This window comes from Lynx canadensis, chromosome E2 (genome assembly GCF_007474595.2).
Source record: "Lynx canadensis isolate LIC74 chromosome E2, mLynCan4.pri.v2, whole genome shotgun sequence".
Classification (NCBI taxonomy): domain Eukaryota; kingdom Metazoa; phylum Chordata; class Mammalia; order Carnivora; family Felidae; genus Lynx; species Lynx canadensis.
Genome location: NC_044317.1, coordinates 60,384,269 through 60,403,630, shown reverse-complemented (window position 1 = coordinate 60,403,630; position 19,362 = coordinate 60,384,269). Strand labels below are relative to the sequence as shown.

General features: G+C 45.1%; 1 protein-coding gene across 1 annotated transcript; it reads right to left on the bottom strand.

Moving 5' to 3' along the window:
• Window positions 1-2,126: 2,126 nt before the first annotated feature.
• On the bottom strand, window positions 2,127-4,329 carry LOC115502298 (zinc finger and SCAN domain-containing protein 4-like). Its single transcript, XM_030297564.1, has 3 exons — window positions 3,870-4,329; window positions 3,184-3,349; window positions 2,127-3,092 (listed from the first exon to the last, which is right to left on the bottom strand). The coding sequence occupies exons 1-3, from the start codon at window positions 4,260-4,262 to the stop codon at window positions 2,350-2,352; spliced, it is 1,302 nt and encodes a 433-aa protein (XP_030153424.1). The 5' UTR covers window positions 4,263-4,329; the 3' UTR covers window positions 2,127-2,349.
• Between the last annotated feature and the right edge of the window lie 15,033 nt (window positions 4,330-19,362).

The window sequence follows — 19,362 nt, the reverse complement described above, 5'->3', positions numbered from 1 at the left end:
TGCTGACCCGCTAGAAAGTTCCCACCCCTCCTGTAAAGCCCGCAACTCTCCCACCTTCCTGTCCCAGCTGGAGTGAGGCTTCTCGGCCCTGGGGGCAAGCATTTCTGTGTAAAGACTTCTAGGCCCCAGCTGGTTTCTCCCTGACCACCTGTGAGTCTTCACGTCTGTGTGGGACTCCGGGCTGTACCAAGGTGTGCACCCAACTTTCTGTTCTTCCACCAGTGCATCGTCACATCTGCAGAGATGGGATAGGTTGTTTTCTTGAAGCCAGACTCTCTTCACACCCATCCCCCTCATCACACTTGGTCCTGGGGGACTGTGCAGTCCTGTATGTTGTTTGGGAGTCCCTAGGACATGCCTGTCTCTTGAGTCTCTGTGAGTACCGGTGCATCTGTAAGCTGCCAGGCTGTGGCGAGATCTAGAAGGGTCCCCAGCATAGGAGGTCCTGTCCCCATGGACTTGGGGGTACACCAGCTTCCTGGTACGTGGCTGTTCACCAAGTTCCCCAAACTTTGTGTGGCACGATTGATCATTAACTCAATCTCTAGCCCCTCTCCACGTCTGGAGGATGGGGTAGAAAGTTCCCAGCTTCTACACATGGCTTGGTCTTTTTGGTGACCATGCCCCATCCTGAAGCTACTCAGGAGTTGCATCACTGAAATGAAAGACACTCCTATCACCAAGGAAATTCCACAGGATTTAGGGGTTCTGTATCAGGAACCAGGGTCAAAGACCAAATATTAGAACAAAAGGTGCTTCTAGTGCTGTCATCACTTAAGAAATTACAAGGATGGGGCACCTGGGTGACTCGGTCGGTTAAGCATCCAACTTGGGCTCAGGTCACGATCTCATGGTTCATGAGTTCGAACCCCTCATTGGCCTCTCTGCTGTCAGTGTAGACCCTGCTTCAGACCCTCTGCCCCCCTCTCTCTGCCCCTCCCCCCTTCTCATGTGCACGCTCTCTCTCTCAAAAATAAATGGAAACATTTTAAAAATTAAAGACAAAAAAATAAATAACAAGGGTTTTAGGAGCTCTGTGCCAGGAACTGGGGGGCAAAGACAAACATATATATTTTCAATATTCTTTTTTTTAAACCTAGGTTCTTCTTTTTTTAATGTTTATTTATTTTGAGAGAGAGAGAGAGAACATGTACGCCCGAGTGGGAGAGGGGCAGAGAGGGAAGGGAAAAGAGAGAGAATCCTGAGCAGGCCCCACGCTGTCAGCACAGAACCTGACAGTGGGCTTGATTTTACGAACTGTGAGACCATGAGCTGAAATCAAGAGTTGGCCACGTAACCCAGGCACCCCCCCAGCATATATATTTTGTATTATTTCATAACCCGCCTCACAGAGGTCTTCCCGAACAAAAGCTTTCCCTTGCACCAAGAGGTATGTGCAAGAATATTGACAATAGCAAACCCATGGAGACAGCCCGGGAAAGAGGATGGGTGAATGGGCTTCCCACACAGCAGACCACTATCTGTGGCCATGTAGCTTTCTGTGCTATAGATGCACCGAGAGAAATGTCACAGTTTACCCCACAGAGTACCCCCTTCCATGATTCAAGCCCTTTCCGCATGTACCTTCTAGTTTCTCAGTGCGATGGAGCCCCAATACCTGGTCGAAACCGGCTCACGAGTATATTCCAAATAACCAGTAAATGTGCTTTTGCCTCAGCTGTGCCCGGAATCTTTTCTTCTCCCCAAACTGCCCTTTCAAACTAGTTCTGCAAACAGACTCCCCATCCCCCCCATACCTTCCATCTCTGGAAAAAAGGAATGCAAAGTAGTTGACTTTTTTGGTAGTGATTTGTCAATAAAAGAGCATTCGGCAACTTTCCATCACCAATCATATCAGGTCAGCTTAGCCGTTAATGTTCCCAGTGAATTAAAGGAATCTATCATTTGAACATAAAGTTTCTCTTTCAAAGCCTCAGTTCGATTTCTGAGTTTCTGCCTCTGCTCTCCACCTTTTTAGGTACGTGCGGCCCACTGAAGGTGAAGGGTGTGGACAGAGGACAGGGGAGCAGAAGGAAAGCCTCACATGACCTCTGGGAACTGCCGTTTGTGTCATAGGGCTGGACGTTCCCGGATTTTAAGGAATAAACACCAACATTACACCTTTATTAATTAATTCAACAGATTACTTACTGGTCATTAGAAATGTGGCAGCCATTTTTCTAGGTACCAGAAATACTTCAGTGAACAAACAAATTCCCTGACCTCCTTAAAGTTATATTTTAATGGAGTAAGACAGGAAATGGAGAATATGATCAGGAAATTAGGAATTATCTTCCAAACAGAGAAGTATGATGGAAATATACATACTTGCATATACATTTATGTACATTACATTGGGGCTGCAGTTGAGGAAGCTTCTGGTGTGGAAGGAGCACTTCTGAAGGCCATTTTCTGGTGAGTCCTCAGGTGGCGGTGATAGGTGGATGACTGGCGGTAGCTTCTCCGGCAAAGGGAACACGCGTAGGGCTTCTCTCCTGTGTGGATTCTCTCATGAGCCTTGAGGTTGGTTTTGTGGCTGAAGGACTTTTCACACGTGCTGCACGTGAAAGGCTTCTCTCTTGCGTGAATCATCTGGTGCACGTGTAGGTCTGATGCTTGGAAGAAGCCTTTGTTACACTCGGCACAAATAAATGTCCTCTCATTATTGTGTCTTCTCTGATGGGCTTTTAGCTGAGAGAAATACCTAAAGATCTTGGGACACTTTTCACATCTATATGGTTTGGAGGCTTCATGGGATCTTTCTTGGAGTCCCTCACATGTGGCGATTCCCTCATTCTGGTGGGTAGGAACAGGCTCAGGGGTGACCTTGACTGGCTGAGAGAGAAACCCTGGTCCCACCTCCATAAGGATATCTTGATAAGGGGGTCCTTTTGGACACCCCTCCTGGGACCCGGAGATAGCTAGACCTGCTCTTCCAGAGCTGACTGGATTCTTCAAAGAAACACTGTCGTCTTCAGGCCTAGGACAGCCCTCTTCCTGGATAATGAGTAGGGAAGGGCTTTCATTGCCTTGACTAGTAATACCATCATTTACTTGGTCAATGTTGCCACCATTTTCTTTATTTTCATCTCCTGTGAGGGGAAAAATGTGACTCAGTGAAGTTGTAGCCAGGAGGAAGTCCACATAGAATATCCCTCCGGTACCTTGGCCTGCCCCACTCACCTCGTCCCGTTGCCAGGGAAGTATCCTGGGGAGTACAGGACGGTGTCCCCATGTTCTCTCCTGTTGGGGTTCCTGCTGACAACTGTTTGGTGAAATGAACAATGACTTCTCTTAAGGGCATATTCTCAGAAAAGAGGGCTTCCTGTCCCTGCATGTGGACGTGGACCTATAAACAAAGCCTGATTACTGTGGGGAAATAGATCTCATGGAAGACCTGCACTCATCCAGTTTCCCAGGATCCCTCTACTGTGTGCTGCCACACCCACTGCTCTGCTGTTATCTCTGCCGGCCTTAAATTTCATGGTAATTTCTTGCTACTGTGCCTTTCCCAATGAGAAAAGCCTAATACCAAGGCTTTCTGAGGGGAGAGCAAGCTTGTGTTAAGGTGCTTCTCCCCATTCTTGAGGTTTCTGCTCTATCGTCAACTTCTTAGCGAGCCTTCCTACCATCTCACTGGCTCTAATCAATTTAGATAGTGGCTCTTATATGTCCTCCTGACTAGATGCCTATAAAACATCTGCTTTCATTTTTGCTTTCTTAGCAATGGTAAAGTGTCTCTTTGGTGAGAACTAGTAAGTGGGTCTACAATGACTCTCCTGTCTCTACTTCCAGGCAACTCCAACAGGTTGTACTTAATCCTTACACACCTCTGCCCCTCACCCCAGGAGTCAAAACCCTTTACTCACTAATCCAGGTGGTTTCATGCCATCGTCAGTTAGATTTTCCATGAATTTCTCCATGTTTCTGCCACTTGTATTCCATTTCTCTTTCAACACGGACCTGTCACTGCAGTGGCCATTGATCATAAACTGTTCCAGGACCAAACGAGAAATAATTTCATCCTTGCTGTGTTTTTCTGGCTGCAGCCATGAGTGAAATAAGTTGTAGAGATTTTGCAGTTCCTCCCTTGCGCATGAGTTATTACTGTTTTGAAATAACCTGAGCTGAGTGCTGGGGAACTCATAGATCTCTGCCCCCTGAATGGCTGGTCCTTGGCTGGGCTTATGCTCTAGGTCTTCTGACCCAGGGACATCCCTAGATGGTTCTCCCTGACATGAAATTCTGAGATCTAAAGCCATTCTTCACAAGAATTCTGAGAGAGATTCAACTTTGGATATTCAATTCGTACTGACTTGTTTCTCTGAAGATCTGTTTCACCAACTGGTAGATACTTGAAGAGTGCCAGCTAGAAATAGAAGAGGTATATAATTAATTTCAGCACTGCCATAATTAAAAAAAAATTCAGTTTCAGAGGAGTTTATGGATGAATTCTACTAGACATTTAAGAGAGAAAGAAGTCTAATCCTACACAGACTCTCCCAGAGCATAAAAAAGTGAGAACACTCCCCTTTTAGTTAATAAGTTCAGCAGCTCCCTGATAACAAAATTTTACAAGTGCATTAAAGAAAACTACACTACAGATCAGGATATCTCACGGAAAACAAAGTTTGTAAATCAAATTCAGTGACATATAAAGAGAATAATAGATCACAAAACAAGTGGGGTTAACTTTCTAAACGAAAAGTTGGGTTAAACTAAAAAAATATTGATGTAACTTACCACATGAATAGAATTTAGGAAAATACAATATAATCATCTTCTTGGGTACATTAAAAGTGCTTCATAAAAGTCAGTGCTCATTACCAAAAAAAACATTTAGTAAGCTAGGAAGGAAGAGAACATCCCTGATATCATAAAGTTCTACAAAATACAGCAAAAATTATCCTTAAAAGTTTTTTCCTTGAAATTGAGAGGTGGAGGGCCACTTTCAACTCTATGCAACATTGGAATACTCTTTTACCGGTAAAAAAGGCAAGAAAATGTATCAAATATCATTATTTATACATTTCCTGATTTTCTTTCCAACAAAGGATCAAATATTCTACAAATCTTAGACAATTTTTGCAAAATGAATTTTTGCAAAATGTCTGATACAAGACCAATTTACCAAAATCGATTGGATTGTATAATAACACAAGCAGCTTAAAATAAAAAAAAAACCTCAATGATATATATTACCATTAAACATGAAATATCGAAGAAAAACTCCAGTGAAAATGTACAAGTCCTCTACAGAAATACACAATATCAATAAATATCATAGGCATAAAGGACAACTATGTTCACAGATGGCAAGACCCAATTCCAATTGGGAAACATCAATTATCCCCAAGTTTCTCTGTGAACTCAATGCTATACCATTGGAAATCCAGCAAGTGGCTTGTGTTTGTGTGTATGTGTGAGAAAATTGACAGCTGATTCTAAAATTAGACATAAACAGGCTAAAAATAGCCCAGACAATTCTGAAGAATAATAATATTTCAGGATTTACATAACCACAAAACAAAACTGATTATGAGATTATATTCATTAAGACTGTGATCATGGCACAAAGATAGACAGATAAGGAAACAGAACAGAATGTTATCCTGATATGATCGACATCTATACTGTCACTTGCTTTCTATACAACACGACACTGAAATGCATGTGCAGAGAGGAAAGCCTTTTTTTTCTTCAATAAATGGTGTTAGGTCAACTGAATATTCAGAAAGGGGAAAATTAATCTTGACCCCCGTCCTACCCCATTTACAAAAATTAGTTCTAGATGAGTTTTTTAAATCTCTGAAATGTAAAATAAAGCTTCTAGAAGACCACCTGGTAGAATATATTTAAGAACCTGTAGTAAAAAAATATTTTTAATACAATACAGTAAGAACTCAGCAGGAAAGCTTGGGATTCTCTCTCTTCCTCTCCCTCTGCCCCTCCCCACCTCACACACATGCTCTCTCTCAAAAACAAATAAACTTAAAAAAAAAAACTACAATAACACTCTAAGAAATATCTGCCAGAATGAGAAAAATCATTCTGTCAGCATGGATTGGAATGCCTAGAAGTCTCAATCTCTACTGGTGAGTACTCACTGTGGACATGTTTTGACTGGTATCTACAAAATGTGCATTTATGTATTCTCCATGATAGAGCTCACCAGTATTACTCCAGGGCATATATTCAACAGAAAAATCTACTCGTGTGCATCAAAGACATATATGAGAGTGTTTATGTCATCATAATTCACAATATTCCCATGTTGTAAACAATCTAAGTGTCCAACATTAAAGAGGATAGATTATCATTAAATTGCAGAGTTATATTTGATAGCGATGTAAATGAATGCAACAGAATAACCACAACCATAATGTTGAATGAAATAATGCAGAAATGAAAAAATTCATTTTGTTTATTCCCATTTATGTTATTTCAAAAGCATACAAGGGGTGCCTAGCTGGCTCAGTCAGTAGAGTATGAAGCCCTTGATCTCAGGGTCATGAGTTCAAGCCCCACATTGAGTGTAGAGTTTACTTTAAAAAACAAAACAAAACAGGGGCGCCTGGGTGGCGCAGTCGGTTAAGCGTCCGACTTCAGCCAGGTCACGATCTCGTGGTTCGTGAGTTCGAGCCCCGCGTCAGGCTCTGGGCTGATGGCTCGGAGCCTGGAGCCTTGTTTCCGATTCTGTGTCTCCCTCTCTCTCTGCCCCTCCCCCGTTCATGCTCTGTCTCTCTCTGTCCCAAAAATAAATAAACGTTGAAAAAAAAATTAAAAAAAAAATAAAAATAAAAAAACAAAACAAAACAAAACAATTGGTGCCCTGGGTGGCTCAGTGGGTTAAACTGCCAATTTCGGCTCAGGTCACAATCTCACAGTTTGTGGGTTCAAGCACCGCATCAGGCTGTGTGCTGACAGCTCAGAGCCTGGAGCCTGCTTTGGATTCTGTGTCTCCTTCTCTCACTGCTCCTCTCCTGCTTGCACTCTGCCTCTCTCTCACTCTCTCAAAAATAAATAAACATTTTTTTTAATTTTTTTTCAACGTTTATTTATTTTGGGACAGAGAGAGACAGAGCATGAACGGGGGAGGGGCAGAGAGAGAGGGAGACACAGAATCGGAAACAGGCTCCAGGCTCCGAGCCATCAGCCCAGAGCCCGACGCGGGGCTCGAACTCACGGACCGCGAGATCGCGACCTGGCTGAAGTCGGACGCTTAACCGACTGCGCCACCCAGGCGCCCCAATAAATAAACATTTAAAAAAAAACCCACAAAGGGCACCTGGTTGGCTCAGTCGGTTTAAGCATCCAGCTTGGGCTCAGGTCATGATCTCACGGTTTGTGAGTTCAAACCCGGTGTCTGGCTCTGCACTTGGAGTGCGGAGCCTGCTTGGGATTCTTTCTCTTTCTCCTTCTTTGTCTGCATCTTCCCCGCTCACTCTCTCTCTCTCTCTCTCTCTCTCTCTCTCTCTCTCTCTCTCAAAAATAAATAAATAAACTAAAAACAAAACAAAAAAAGCATAATACTATCAATATTATTTAGGATGTCGGTTACTTTGGGGAACCACAGTAGATACTGGGATAGGTACACACATGGAGGGCTGCATAGGAGGACCCCATCCCAGAACTAAACAGAATTGTGAGATGTTCTACTCGCAGTTTCCGCTGGCAGTATTCCACCTCTTGGTCTGTTTTTTTTTTTTTTTTTTTTTTAAGTAGGTTCCAAACCCTACTTGGGGCTTGAACTCATGACCTTGAAATTAGGGTCACACATTCTATCGACTGCACCAGGTAGGCGCCCCTCCACCTCTTGATCTTGGAGGTCGTTTATGCAGGAGAGTTTCTCTTTAAAAATCCACCAAGCTATCTACTTCCACTTTTTCATTTTTCTGTATGTGCATTACACTTCAATAAAAATGTTCAATTTTAGGGGCACCTGGACGGCTCAGTCAGTTAAGCATTCGACCTGATTTCGGCTCAGGTCATGATCTCACGGTTTGTGGGATCGATCCCTCCTTGGGCTCTACACTGACAGCACAGAGCCTGCTTGGGATTCTCTCTCTCCCTCTCTCTCTGCTCCTCCTCTGCCTGTTCTCTCTCTCTCTCAGAATAAATAACAAAATATTAGAAAAAGTTGAGAATAAAGCGAATGAAATAGAAGAGATAGGAATCCATACAAATGATCTCATCCTGTGTTGGAAACTCCTCTTACATCAGACACAGACATTTGCACAACCCACTCACCCACCCTCTCCACCTCCTTCCCTCCAGGTATCCCCTCTGTGTCAGTCCAAAGATACATTCCTTAGGAAACTTTCTCTTTACTGGTTTTTTTCCCTATCAATGATTCCCCTTCCTTATGAAAAACATTCCTTCCTTCACTGCTTTTCTCAGAGCTACAATTTTATGTTGATCTATTTCTGATTCCTGTTCTCTTCCACCCAAGGTAGGATCCAGCAGAGATGAAATTGAGTTTGCATTTCTCCATATTGATTTCTGGCTACAAATCACATTATCTGGGTAACTGTAGCCACACCATTGGGATGCTGAATGAATGAAAGATTTAATTCTATGTCCATATTGTTCCTCTATTTTTGTGTCCTCCCATTTTATGGATAGTTAAAATTTCAAAGACTTGTATTTTTATATTTTTTAAAAAGTTTACTTATTTATTTTGAGAGAGACAGAGACAGTGCAGGTGAGGGAGGGGCAGAGAGAGGGGGAGAGAGAGAGAATCCCAAGCAGGCTCTGTGCTGCCAGCTCAGAGCTCAATCTCACAAAACCTTGTGATCATGACCGGAAAGGAAGTCGGACGCTTAACCGACCAGGCAACCAGCCTGACCAGTCAGACGCTCAGCCACCAGGTGACCCCCCCCCAAATTTGTATTTTTTTAAAACAGCAAATTTCACGCCACAAATTCAGAAAATGAGTGGTAGGGTTGGTATGTGGGCACACAAAGACCTGATTAATTTCTGTTCGTTGATGCCATTTTGTGCTTTTGTGTCAAGCTCTAATCAGACTAGCCACCCTGATCCTGTCAGTTAATGAGGCCAGGAGGATTCTGGGGAAAACCCCATAGAACGGTGAATACATTCTTGTCTTTTCTTAATCCGTTTATCACAAAGCTTCTAGTCAACTTTTATTAAATGCCCATATGCTCAGGTCACACTCCACCTGACTCCTTCTATGCCTACCTGTTGCATTCAGGAAAAGTACCAAGTCCTTCCTGGTCTCAGGAGGCCTTGCCTGGGCCATCTCACCCTCCAGCCCCACCTTAGGTGTGGTGGCTGGTTCTCTGTACCCAGGTACACTGGCCTCCCTCCCTCTCTCTTTTTTTTCCTGTAGAATCCATGCCCCCTTCTTCTTCTGGGCCTCCCCACAAGTTTCATTTCCGGATTATCCCAGGCACACACGGACCACACACTCACACTTGTAGACATGCACTCAATCCTGCACAGACACAGCTGTGGAACACTACTATGGCTAAGACTTTGGAATTAAAACCCTGACTGCCATGTTAAAAGTTCTCATCATAAGAGAAAAAATTGACACTATGGAAGGGGATGGATGTTAACAAGACTTATTGTGGTGATCATTTTGCAGTGTATGCAAATATCGAATATTATGTTGTACACCTGAAACTAACATAATGTTATACATCAATTATATCTCAAAACAAAACAAACTCCAGCCTGCCAGGGGTCTTTTTTTTTTTTAATGTTTTCTTTGTTTTTGAGAGAGAGAGAGAGAGAGAGAGAGAGAGAGACAGAGCATGAGCGGTGGGGAGGGGCAGACAGAGAGGGAAACACAGAATCCGGAGCAGGCTCCAGGCTCTGAGCTGTCAGCACAGAGGGGCTTCAATTCACAAACCGGGAGATCATGACCTGAGCTGAAGTCAGATGCTTAACTGACTGAGCCACCCAGGTGCTCATCCTGCCAGGGTTCTTAATCTGGAATCGGGCATTTACAAGCTGTATGACCCCAGACATATTACCCATCAGGTTCTCGTCTGTGTCATGAGGACTCTGATCTCTGATAATACCCAGCACCCAGATTGCCACGGGAGCTAAAAGAGTTAATACGTAATAGAGCATTTGCTGGCATACGATAAGCACTCAGTAAAAGTCTGCTAAATACCTAGTACCCACCCTTTACTTTTTTTTTAAGTAGGTGCCACGCCCAGTGCGGAGCCCAACTCAGGGCTCAGACTCGTGACCCTGAGATCAAGACCTGAGCGGAGATCAAGAGATGGCCACTTAACTGACTGAGCCACCCAGGAACCCTATGACACCCATCCTTTAAATTTCAGCTCCAACCTATTCATCCCAATCTGCTGTGAGCCAACACGTTCACAAGATGCAATAAAAGTAAATTACCAAGAAACATAAAATTAACAAGATAACAGAGCCACACAAAAAGACTTTCCCATGAGGGGCGCCTGGGTGGCTCCCCGTCGGTTAAGCATCCAACTCTCGATTTTGGTGCAGGTCATGATCTCAAGATTTGTGGGTTCGAGCCCCTCAGCAGGCTCTGCACTGACAGCATGGAGCCTACTTGGGATTCTCTCTCTCCCAGTCTCTCTCTCTCTCTCTCTCTCTCTCTGCCCTTCCCCCGCTCATGCTTGAGCTTTTCCTCTCTCTCTCTCAAAAATAAATAAACTTAAAAAAAAAAAAAAGACTTTCCCAGGAGAAGTCTCGTGCAATCCACCCAGGTTTTTTTTTTTTTATTGTTTATTTTTGAGAGCGAGAGAGACAGAGCATGAGTGGGGGAGGGGCAGAGAGAGAGATACAGACAGACAGACAGACAGACAGACAGAATCTGAAGCACCAAACTCTGAGCTGTCAGCACAGAGCCGGACACGGGGCTCGAACTCAGTCAACCACAAGATCATGACCTGAGCCGAAGTCACATGCCCAACCGACTGAGCCACCCAGGCGCCCCAATCCACCCAGGTTTATACACAGAACTGTTGAAACAATAGACCATCCCTCACACTTGAGGGACCCCCATAACTTTGCACCTAGGAATGTTCCCCCCAGCCCCCAAGCTATGCCTACGTACACATACGTGCACACACACACACACAAAATCAGAAAATTTCCTTCTGTTCTGAAAACTCACCTCAGGAAGACTGAACTTCAAACCGGGCGAGCCTGGGCTAAACGCTGAGTTGCGGTGTGACTCACACTCTGCACAGGGCTCATCTGACGGGCCTTCCGGAGGCTCCTCCCTCTTATAGGGTCTGGGGTCAGTGATGCATTTACAGATGTGATTGGATAAAATCTGCCTGCCGATGGAATCCCGCCCCAGCTCCAGCTCTCTGATACGTTATTAGGTTACACCCCTGGGGCTGGGACAACCAGCCACAATCAAATCCTAGTATTTCTGCAGTGAAATGTAACAACACACACTGAGTGGGGAATGCAAAGATTAACGTTAGTCTCACATAAATTCCCCGCCAAGTTTTGTCTTAAGCGAGTCTCACACAAAGTTGCTGATGCTTTCTAATTGTCTAGATTTGTGGATTGCAAGTATGGCAGAGAACAAGGTTAATGTTCTCTCTTCCTGTGTCAATCCCAGGCAGTGAGTCGGAGAGTGCCCCAGGACCCCAGAGGAGAGGTTCCTAGTTCAGCAAAAAGACCACAGGGACTGAAACAAACATTATTTTAGCGGGAAGGGAGCTGGGTTCTTATTTTATGTTGAGAAAGCACAGCATGGCTGAGACTCACCGTCAGAGAGGGCGGAGTTAACAATAGTGACAGGCCCCTGGTTTGAAATGTGGCTGGGAAGGGCACCGTGTACCCACTGGGGGGCAGGGGGAGGGGAGAGTGGCAGCAATAGATTTTGGGAAACTGGGCTCTTCTGTGTCCCAACTCTTTGTAGAGGAAGCGACCACCCCGTACAAGATGAGAGAGACTCGGGGAAGCAGATGGAATGGATTTTTGACAGAAGGTACCTGTCAGGCAGTCCAAACATCGTCCGTCTGTCCTCCACTTTCAAGTCATTTCCGGAGTCAAACCACTTCGACTGCTGCACAGCCCCCATCACGCCTCACTGGCGGGGATCGGCTCCTGTCTGGCCTCCTCTCCACCTGCCAGTTTTCCCTCCTCAAAGCAGCTGTTCCGGGGACCTCTATAACCACCTGACCATGTCCCCCCTCTGCTGAAGCTCCCCGATGGCTTCCAGAATCAATCTGCCAGGGTACAGACTGCCCTCGGTGAAGGTAAAAGACCTCCCCACGCCCCAACATGTCACAGACCCACCGTTTCACTAAATGCAAGAAAAATGAATTAACAGAAATGCGAAACCAACACGAAAACAAAGGCACACGAAATACAGGGGCTTTTATGTCATCAGATTCAACAGACAGAAAACGTGTGTCACCTCGCCCTGAGTTTATACACTTACTCTCTTGCGTAGACAGGAGCCCAAGACAGGAGCCAGTGTGGAGGACGGCGGCACCCTCAGACCGCACTCTGAGGGTCACGGACACAGTGTGACCGGCGTCCTGACAGTGGCCTGGAGACCCTGTCGTTCTGGCTCCAGTGGCCTGTCTGCCCCTTTGCTTGCTCTGCCGAAGCCTCACAGGCCCCCACAGTTCCAGGACCTGGTGGCCTCACTCCCACGGTGGGTCTTTCATTGTCCCCTCCCTCTGCCCCTTGGGAGAGGGACCCACAGCTCTCCGCTCTTCTCTCCCAGGCTGCGCTGGACACGTTTCCTCACGTCTCGGGACCCCCTCCCACCAGGCGGTCTTTGGTCACCCCTCTGCTTCAGTTTTCTCCATAGCAACGATCTCCAGCAGGCAAACTATACCCTTCCCACTTGTCTTCTTATCTGTCACTCTGGAATTGAACCAACTCACAGACAGAATTTTTTTTTTTTTCCTGCACTGCATCCTGAGTGGTTTATGTAGAGCTGGACACTTGTAAGTTCTCATTAATTATGCATCTGTCTGAAATGAATATTCCAGGTGAGAGAGGATGTGAGCTAAACTGACCCGGCAGCCGAAGGGAGGACAGAGTCAAATGAACCACAGAAGGGTTTATAGAGCAGACACGTCAAGACAGCCTCAGGGGCCAGGAGAGGTGGGGACCTTGCAAGGGCTGCTGCCCTCCCCCCAAATCGAGGTAGAGAAATGAGAAGTTAGAGGGAAGCACAGAGAACAGCAACTTTCACAGTCCTGTTCCACAACATGGGGAGATCAAGCACAGAGCTGCAGGGATGACGAGTTAAAGAAAAGCGTTTTTGGGGTGCCTGGGTTAATGAAATCAACAATATATATGAAATAAGGTGTCTTTAGGGGCGCCTGTGGGGCTCAGTCAGTTAAGCATCTGACTTCGGCTCAAATCATGATCTCACGGTTCATGGGTTCAAGCCCCACATTGGGCCCTGCGCTGACAGCATGGAGCCTGCTTGGGATTCTCTCTCTCCCTCTCTCTCTTTGTCCCTCCCCTGCTCTCTCTCTCTCAAAAATAAACATTAAAAAAAAAAAGAAACAAAAGTGGTTTCCTTTCCCACCTTCATGGCCTCGGGATAGCCATTACCTTCCTGTACCAGCTTCCCTCTGTGGTGCTGGAATAGGCACTGATACCAGGCAAGAGGATTTAAGGAGCCGTCAGTCAGGCTGGCCAGCTGTCCCTGTGCTGTTGTCCATCCTCTCTCATTCCCCTAACCTTTGGGATGACAGTTTGGATGATGCCTCCACCCTGGCCGGGTTGAGATGCAGACGCCTGGTTGCCTAGTGTAGCGGGAGCTGGGCTCCCTTCCCTGACCCCGTCCCCTTGTTTCGTACTCCCTGCATCAGCACACGGACCTTGGCCTTTCCTCCAGACACACGTGAGACAGGGCAATGCACACATCCTGGGAAAAGTAATTAGATATGGAAAAATCACAAAAATCACAAAGATCATAGTCAACGACGTATGACATCTGGAAAACAGTGATGGAAGAGAAGTACAAAGAAATTCAAATAAGAAGGTAAAATAATCAAGGACATGAGGAAAGACAAAGGCCACAGGAAGAAGATATGCTAACAAAAATTGGGAAAATGTCAGTCATGGAAAATGTTTATAAAGATAGGACTGGGTAGAATAAATAGGAGAATGAGATATTGAAAGAATTAGTGAGTCAGATGACAGACTGAAGATGACATCTGAAAGACAAAGGATCCAAGAATGCAGTAGGAAGCATAAAAGAGCTGAGGTCGTGACCCGCCTGTAGGCAAGGATATGCTTCTGCTTCATGTTTCTGAAACTGTGACTAACACATAATGCCACTAAACATCATTATCGAATACATGAAGAAAATGAACGTAGGGTATCAAGATCTAGATACAAGTACAGTATGCTTGGTTGCCGAGCATAATTCGTTCTGGAAACACGCTTGTAATCCAAAGCACCCAAATGTCAAAGCGAATCTCAAGAACCATCAGCGCAGTTGTGATCATGTAATGTTCAGTGTCATGGACTACTCATACTGCAAGACATCACTCGTTTATCAAGTTAGAATTTCTTAGACATGTTGGCTCATCTTGTGGAACATTTGCAGGACAAGTTACTTGCAATCCAAGGTTTTCCTGTAGTCCCCAAAGAGGGGAAATCTATGTGATGACCCAGCAGGAGATGCATGGGTGGCAGCTTCAGCGGCCTCAGTCAGGCATGGACATGAGATCCTGAAGTTACTGGGCTCTGAGGCATGTGACAGGAGGTGGCAGGTGAAGTTCAGGGATGAGGCGGGAAGATACACACAGGGGTAAGTCAAGGGACAAGAAGAAGGATGCACAGGTGACCACTGTTGGGGGAACCAACAATGTGACCGGAGGGCAGATGTATGGAGGCTGGTAGGAGCTTCGAAGAAAGGCCAGAATTTCCTTACCAGGAAATGGTGAAGCTCATTTAAAGTGAAGCAGACGGGGCAGGGTCTGGGACAGGACAGGTGGGAAAAGGAGATTGATTCTTCAATTTGGCTCTTTATCCTCTTATCTCCTTCCAGGTCACATGTGAAGAGGGGTAAGGTGGGCAAGTAGCTAAGTGCTTGACTCGGGACAGACCAAGACTCTAAATCATCTAAGCTGTGCCCATTACCAACTGGCTGACCTTGGTCATGTCCACTGTCCCCAGGCTTCAGGATGCATGTCTGCAAAAGTGGAAAAATGGGCATTAAACTGTACAGCACAGAAAGGGAAGCAGACACTAAGTAACAGATGATATTATGGAGCCCAGTAAAGATCCCATCCAGGTGCAAAGATGAGGAAAAATTCCTGGCAAGGAGAAAAGCATGTACATGACCCTGAGGCTAGTGAGAGCTTGGCTTGGTGGTGGAATCAGGTGAAGGCCAGTAGGGCCAGTAAAGGAAGAGAGTGATGGATGGAGGGATGAGGGGAAAGGGGCAGATAAACATGGTTTTGTAGGCTATGACTAGAAATTTGGATTTTATTCTGACTATTCTGGGAAGTTGTGGGAGGGATTCAGCAAGACAAACACATGATTTTTTTAAATGTTTTATTTTGAAATAATTATAGATTTACGAGAAGTCGCAAACACAGTGCAGAGTACCTTTTGCTTAGTTTCCCCCTGGTAACATCTGACATGATCTTTATGTCAAACCCAGGAACTGGACATTGGTTCAATCTTCAGACCTTTTTCAGAGTTATCATTTTACATGTATGTGTGTGTGTGTGTGTGTGTGTTTCTGTGTGATTTTATCACATGGGTAGATTAGTGTAACTACAACCACAATCAAGACCCAGAACATTTTTTTCGGAAGAAGGTCAAAAGGTGATGTTTAGCCCCCAAATGGTGATGGGGCAGGTCAAATTAAGAGAAGTCTGAGGTGGAGTAAATATGCCTACAGAAGTGAGGCGTATTTGGAAAAATGGTCCTTGGGGCTACAATCTTGGTCTTAGCATTTGACCTGAGAACCAAGAATTTCTATGCTGTCAGGAAGCATTTTGGTCGGGACATTATAGTGATCACCCTGACTAGTTGGGAGTTGTTTCTTTTCTTTTCTTTTTTTTTTTTTTTTTACATTTATTTATTTATTTTTGAGAGAGAGGGAGAGAGCAAGCAAGCACAAGTGGGAGGGAGGGAGGGAGGGAGGGGGAGAGAGAGAGAGAGAGAGAGAGAGAGAGAGAGAGAGAATCCCAAGCAGGATCCATGCTGTCAGTGTAGAGCCTGACACAGAGCATGACTTGAGCCAAAATCAAGTTGGACACTTAACCAACTGAGCCACCCAGGCGTCCTTGGAGTTAGTTTTTAAAGGGAAGGCCAGGAGAACAATTGAGGTTTAGATTTGGAAATGTGTCCAGCCAAATAGGTCAACAGGTTGTGGATAGTGCTATTGGCAAAGTTTCTTTAAGATCATCTGAATAGGCTTCAACATGGCCAGGCAGTTGAGAGGGAAACTTATGACATGTCCTGCTATACAGAATTTTGCCAGTGTGATGGGAACAAAATTATGGTGCTAACTAGTGGTTGGCTATGGCAGTGGTGTTTAAAAGGCCATTTAACTATGGGTGTCAGTGTGCCAAAATATAGCTAGATGGCTGTTGCATTGCCAGATGGAGTCTGCTCATGGCCTGCAGTGTTCCAGGGACATGCTATTATGTATCCCAAGTAGGTATAGCCAAACTATGAGAAGCCAGAAGGCCAGGCAATAGCATTTGTTCTGTGCGAGTGCTGTAATTAAAGGCATTGAGAGCACACGGACCACATTGGCTTAGTGTGGACTGGGTGACTGTGTGGTTGGAGGGAACCTGCATTCCTTAGTGGAATTTCTTGTCAGGTAAGTCCAGTTTTAGTCTTTCTCGGCCACTCTGCTATTCACACTGTTGTAGGTGTAAGTCCTGGAGCCACGATCTCTCTACTTTGAGTGAGAGTATCACAGGCATTAGAAATTAAGTATCCTTTATAGCCAGGAATATTTGGCAAAGCTTGTGGTGTAGGCTAAGCAAATCAACATTTATCAAGGTACCAAATAACTCTGACAGATAGCCAGAGGGGCATTTGATGGTGAGATGATCATTTGTCACAATAAAAACTCGAGCCTTGACCTGGCCTCCATCCCAATCAGGGTTGGGGCAAGACCGACAAGGACGGATGAAAGAAGAGGAACAAGGAATGCCTAAAGGCATTCCTAGGTTTCACTAGGTTTGGCTTGAGACTGATCCAAACTGACAAAATTGGGAGTTGCCTTATAACTATGTCAGGAAGAGAGTGGCTCTTAGGCACACTAGATGAATCCAGGACTTCCACTGAGGTGGCATGACCCTGAACTTTATGGGGGAGGGCAACAGCCCATCTACTTCTGTAAGTGCAACAATGATTATTTGCATGTCCTGTGTTTCTAGTATGCTCCCTCACAGGAGCAGGTCGTCAGTGTAGTGCTATAAATGGGTGCCTGGGGACAGCCGAGTCCAATTAGAGTTCTGCCAGTATTGGTGATGTGTGATGGTTGAACTTCTAAGATATCCCATGGGCAACTGAGTAAAGGTGTATTGTGCTCCTTTGAAAGTGATTAACTGTTGAATCCACCTTTCTGGGTGGATGTGATTGAAAGGTTGTTGAAATAGACACTGAATAGGATATATAGAACGGCAAAACATTTGCCAGTGGACAACTGAATGGCTTCATTCATTTCAATTACATGAGTATAGGGGCTTTAATGGATGGGACCAAGGTAGCAGTAACCTACCATGAGCTGCCATTCCTCTGATCATTCTTTTTTTTTACAGTAGGCTTCATGCCCAGTGCTGAGTCCGACGCAGGGCTTGAACTCATGACCCTGAGATCAAGACCTGAGTGGAGATCAAATCAGATGTTTAACTGACTAAGCCACCCAGATGCCCTACCTTTGAGGATTCTTTTATAATTTATAATTTATTATTTTTTAACATTTATTCATTTTTGAGAGACAGAGAGAGACAGAGTGTGAGTGGGGGAGGGTCAGAGAGACAGGGAGACACAGAATCTGAAACAGGCTCCAAGCTCTGAGCTGTCAGCACAGAGCCTGACATGGGGCTCGAAGCCACGAACTGTGAGATCATGACCTGAGCCGAAGTCAGACATTTAACCAACTGAGCCACCCAGGCACCCCTGAACTACACTTTGAACAGGCTTTTTTTTTTTTTTTTTTTTTTGGTGTGAATTATATCTGAATTTATTTTTATTAATTAAAACAAAGTTAATGTTTAGTTTGAGAGAGAGAGACAGAGAGAGAGAATCTGAAGCAGGCTCCAGGCTGTCAGCACAGAGCCTGATGCGGGGCCCAAACCCACATACTGCAAGATCATGACCAAGCTGAAGTTAGACGCCTAACTGACTGAGCCACCCAGGAGCCCCCCTTTTTTTTTTTTTCCAACGTTTATTTATTTTTGGGACAGAGAGAGACAGAGCATGAACGGGCGAGGGGCAGAGAGAGAGGGAGACACAGAATCGGAAACAGGCTCCAGGCTCTGAGCCATCAGCCCAGAGCCCGACGCGGGGCTCGAACTCACGGACCGCGAGATCGTGACCTGGCTGAAGTCGGACGCTTAACCGACTGCGCCACCCAGGCGCCCCCAGGAGCCCCTTTTTAACGTTTATTTTTGAAGAGAGAGAGAGAGGACGAACTAGTGAGCATGAATGGGGAAGGGGCAGACAGCGAGGGAGACCAAGGATTTAAAGCAGGTTCTGCGCTGACAGCACAGAGCCTGATGTGGGTCTCAAACTCACAAACCCTGAGATCATGACCTGAGCCAAAGTCAGACCCTCGGCCGACTGAGCTACCCTGCCCCCCCACCCCTGAGGACTCTTAAGTATCTACTGTGCTTTCTCAGATGTAAACAAAATTGGTTACTTCCTACTCCAAGTCAATGAACCGTATCTAATTTGTATATTAAACATATTTTTTGATAGATCTTCAAAATGATTTCTGGCCCCTTACCAGTTTATTTTCTCTTATTTAGTTGATTCAATTGTTGTTTTGCCTATTGACTCTTGTCTACCCCTTCCTTTCGTTATTTCATCTTTGAACTTACTTTAAAATTTTCATTCAAATACATGAGGATCATCACACAAATACATTTCACCCCTGCCAGATGCCTGCAGAGAGCCGTGATTACAGCTAGAAAGATCTGTTCCCTGAGCTCCACCCCTGTGCCGGAGGTAAGGGGACAACAGACTATTATCTTCTCCAAACATCAGTGCTACTTTACTTCTTCTTGTTACAAAACATACCAAATTTAGACAACTGAAACGTGAGAGACTGCAATAAACCTTAAGTTTATATGCACTGTAAAACTTTAGAAATTAGGGGCTAAGGTCTGCTCCTCAGTTAAATATGGGTGATAATATCGAGAATGTGGGGAGCATAGTTAA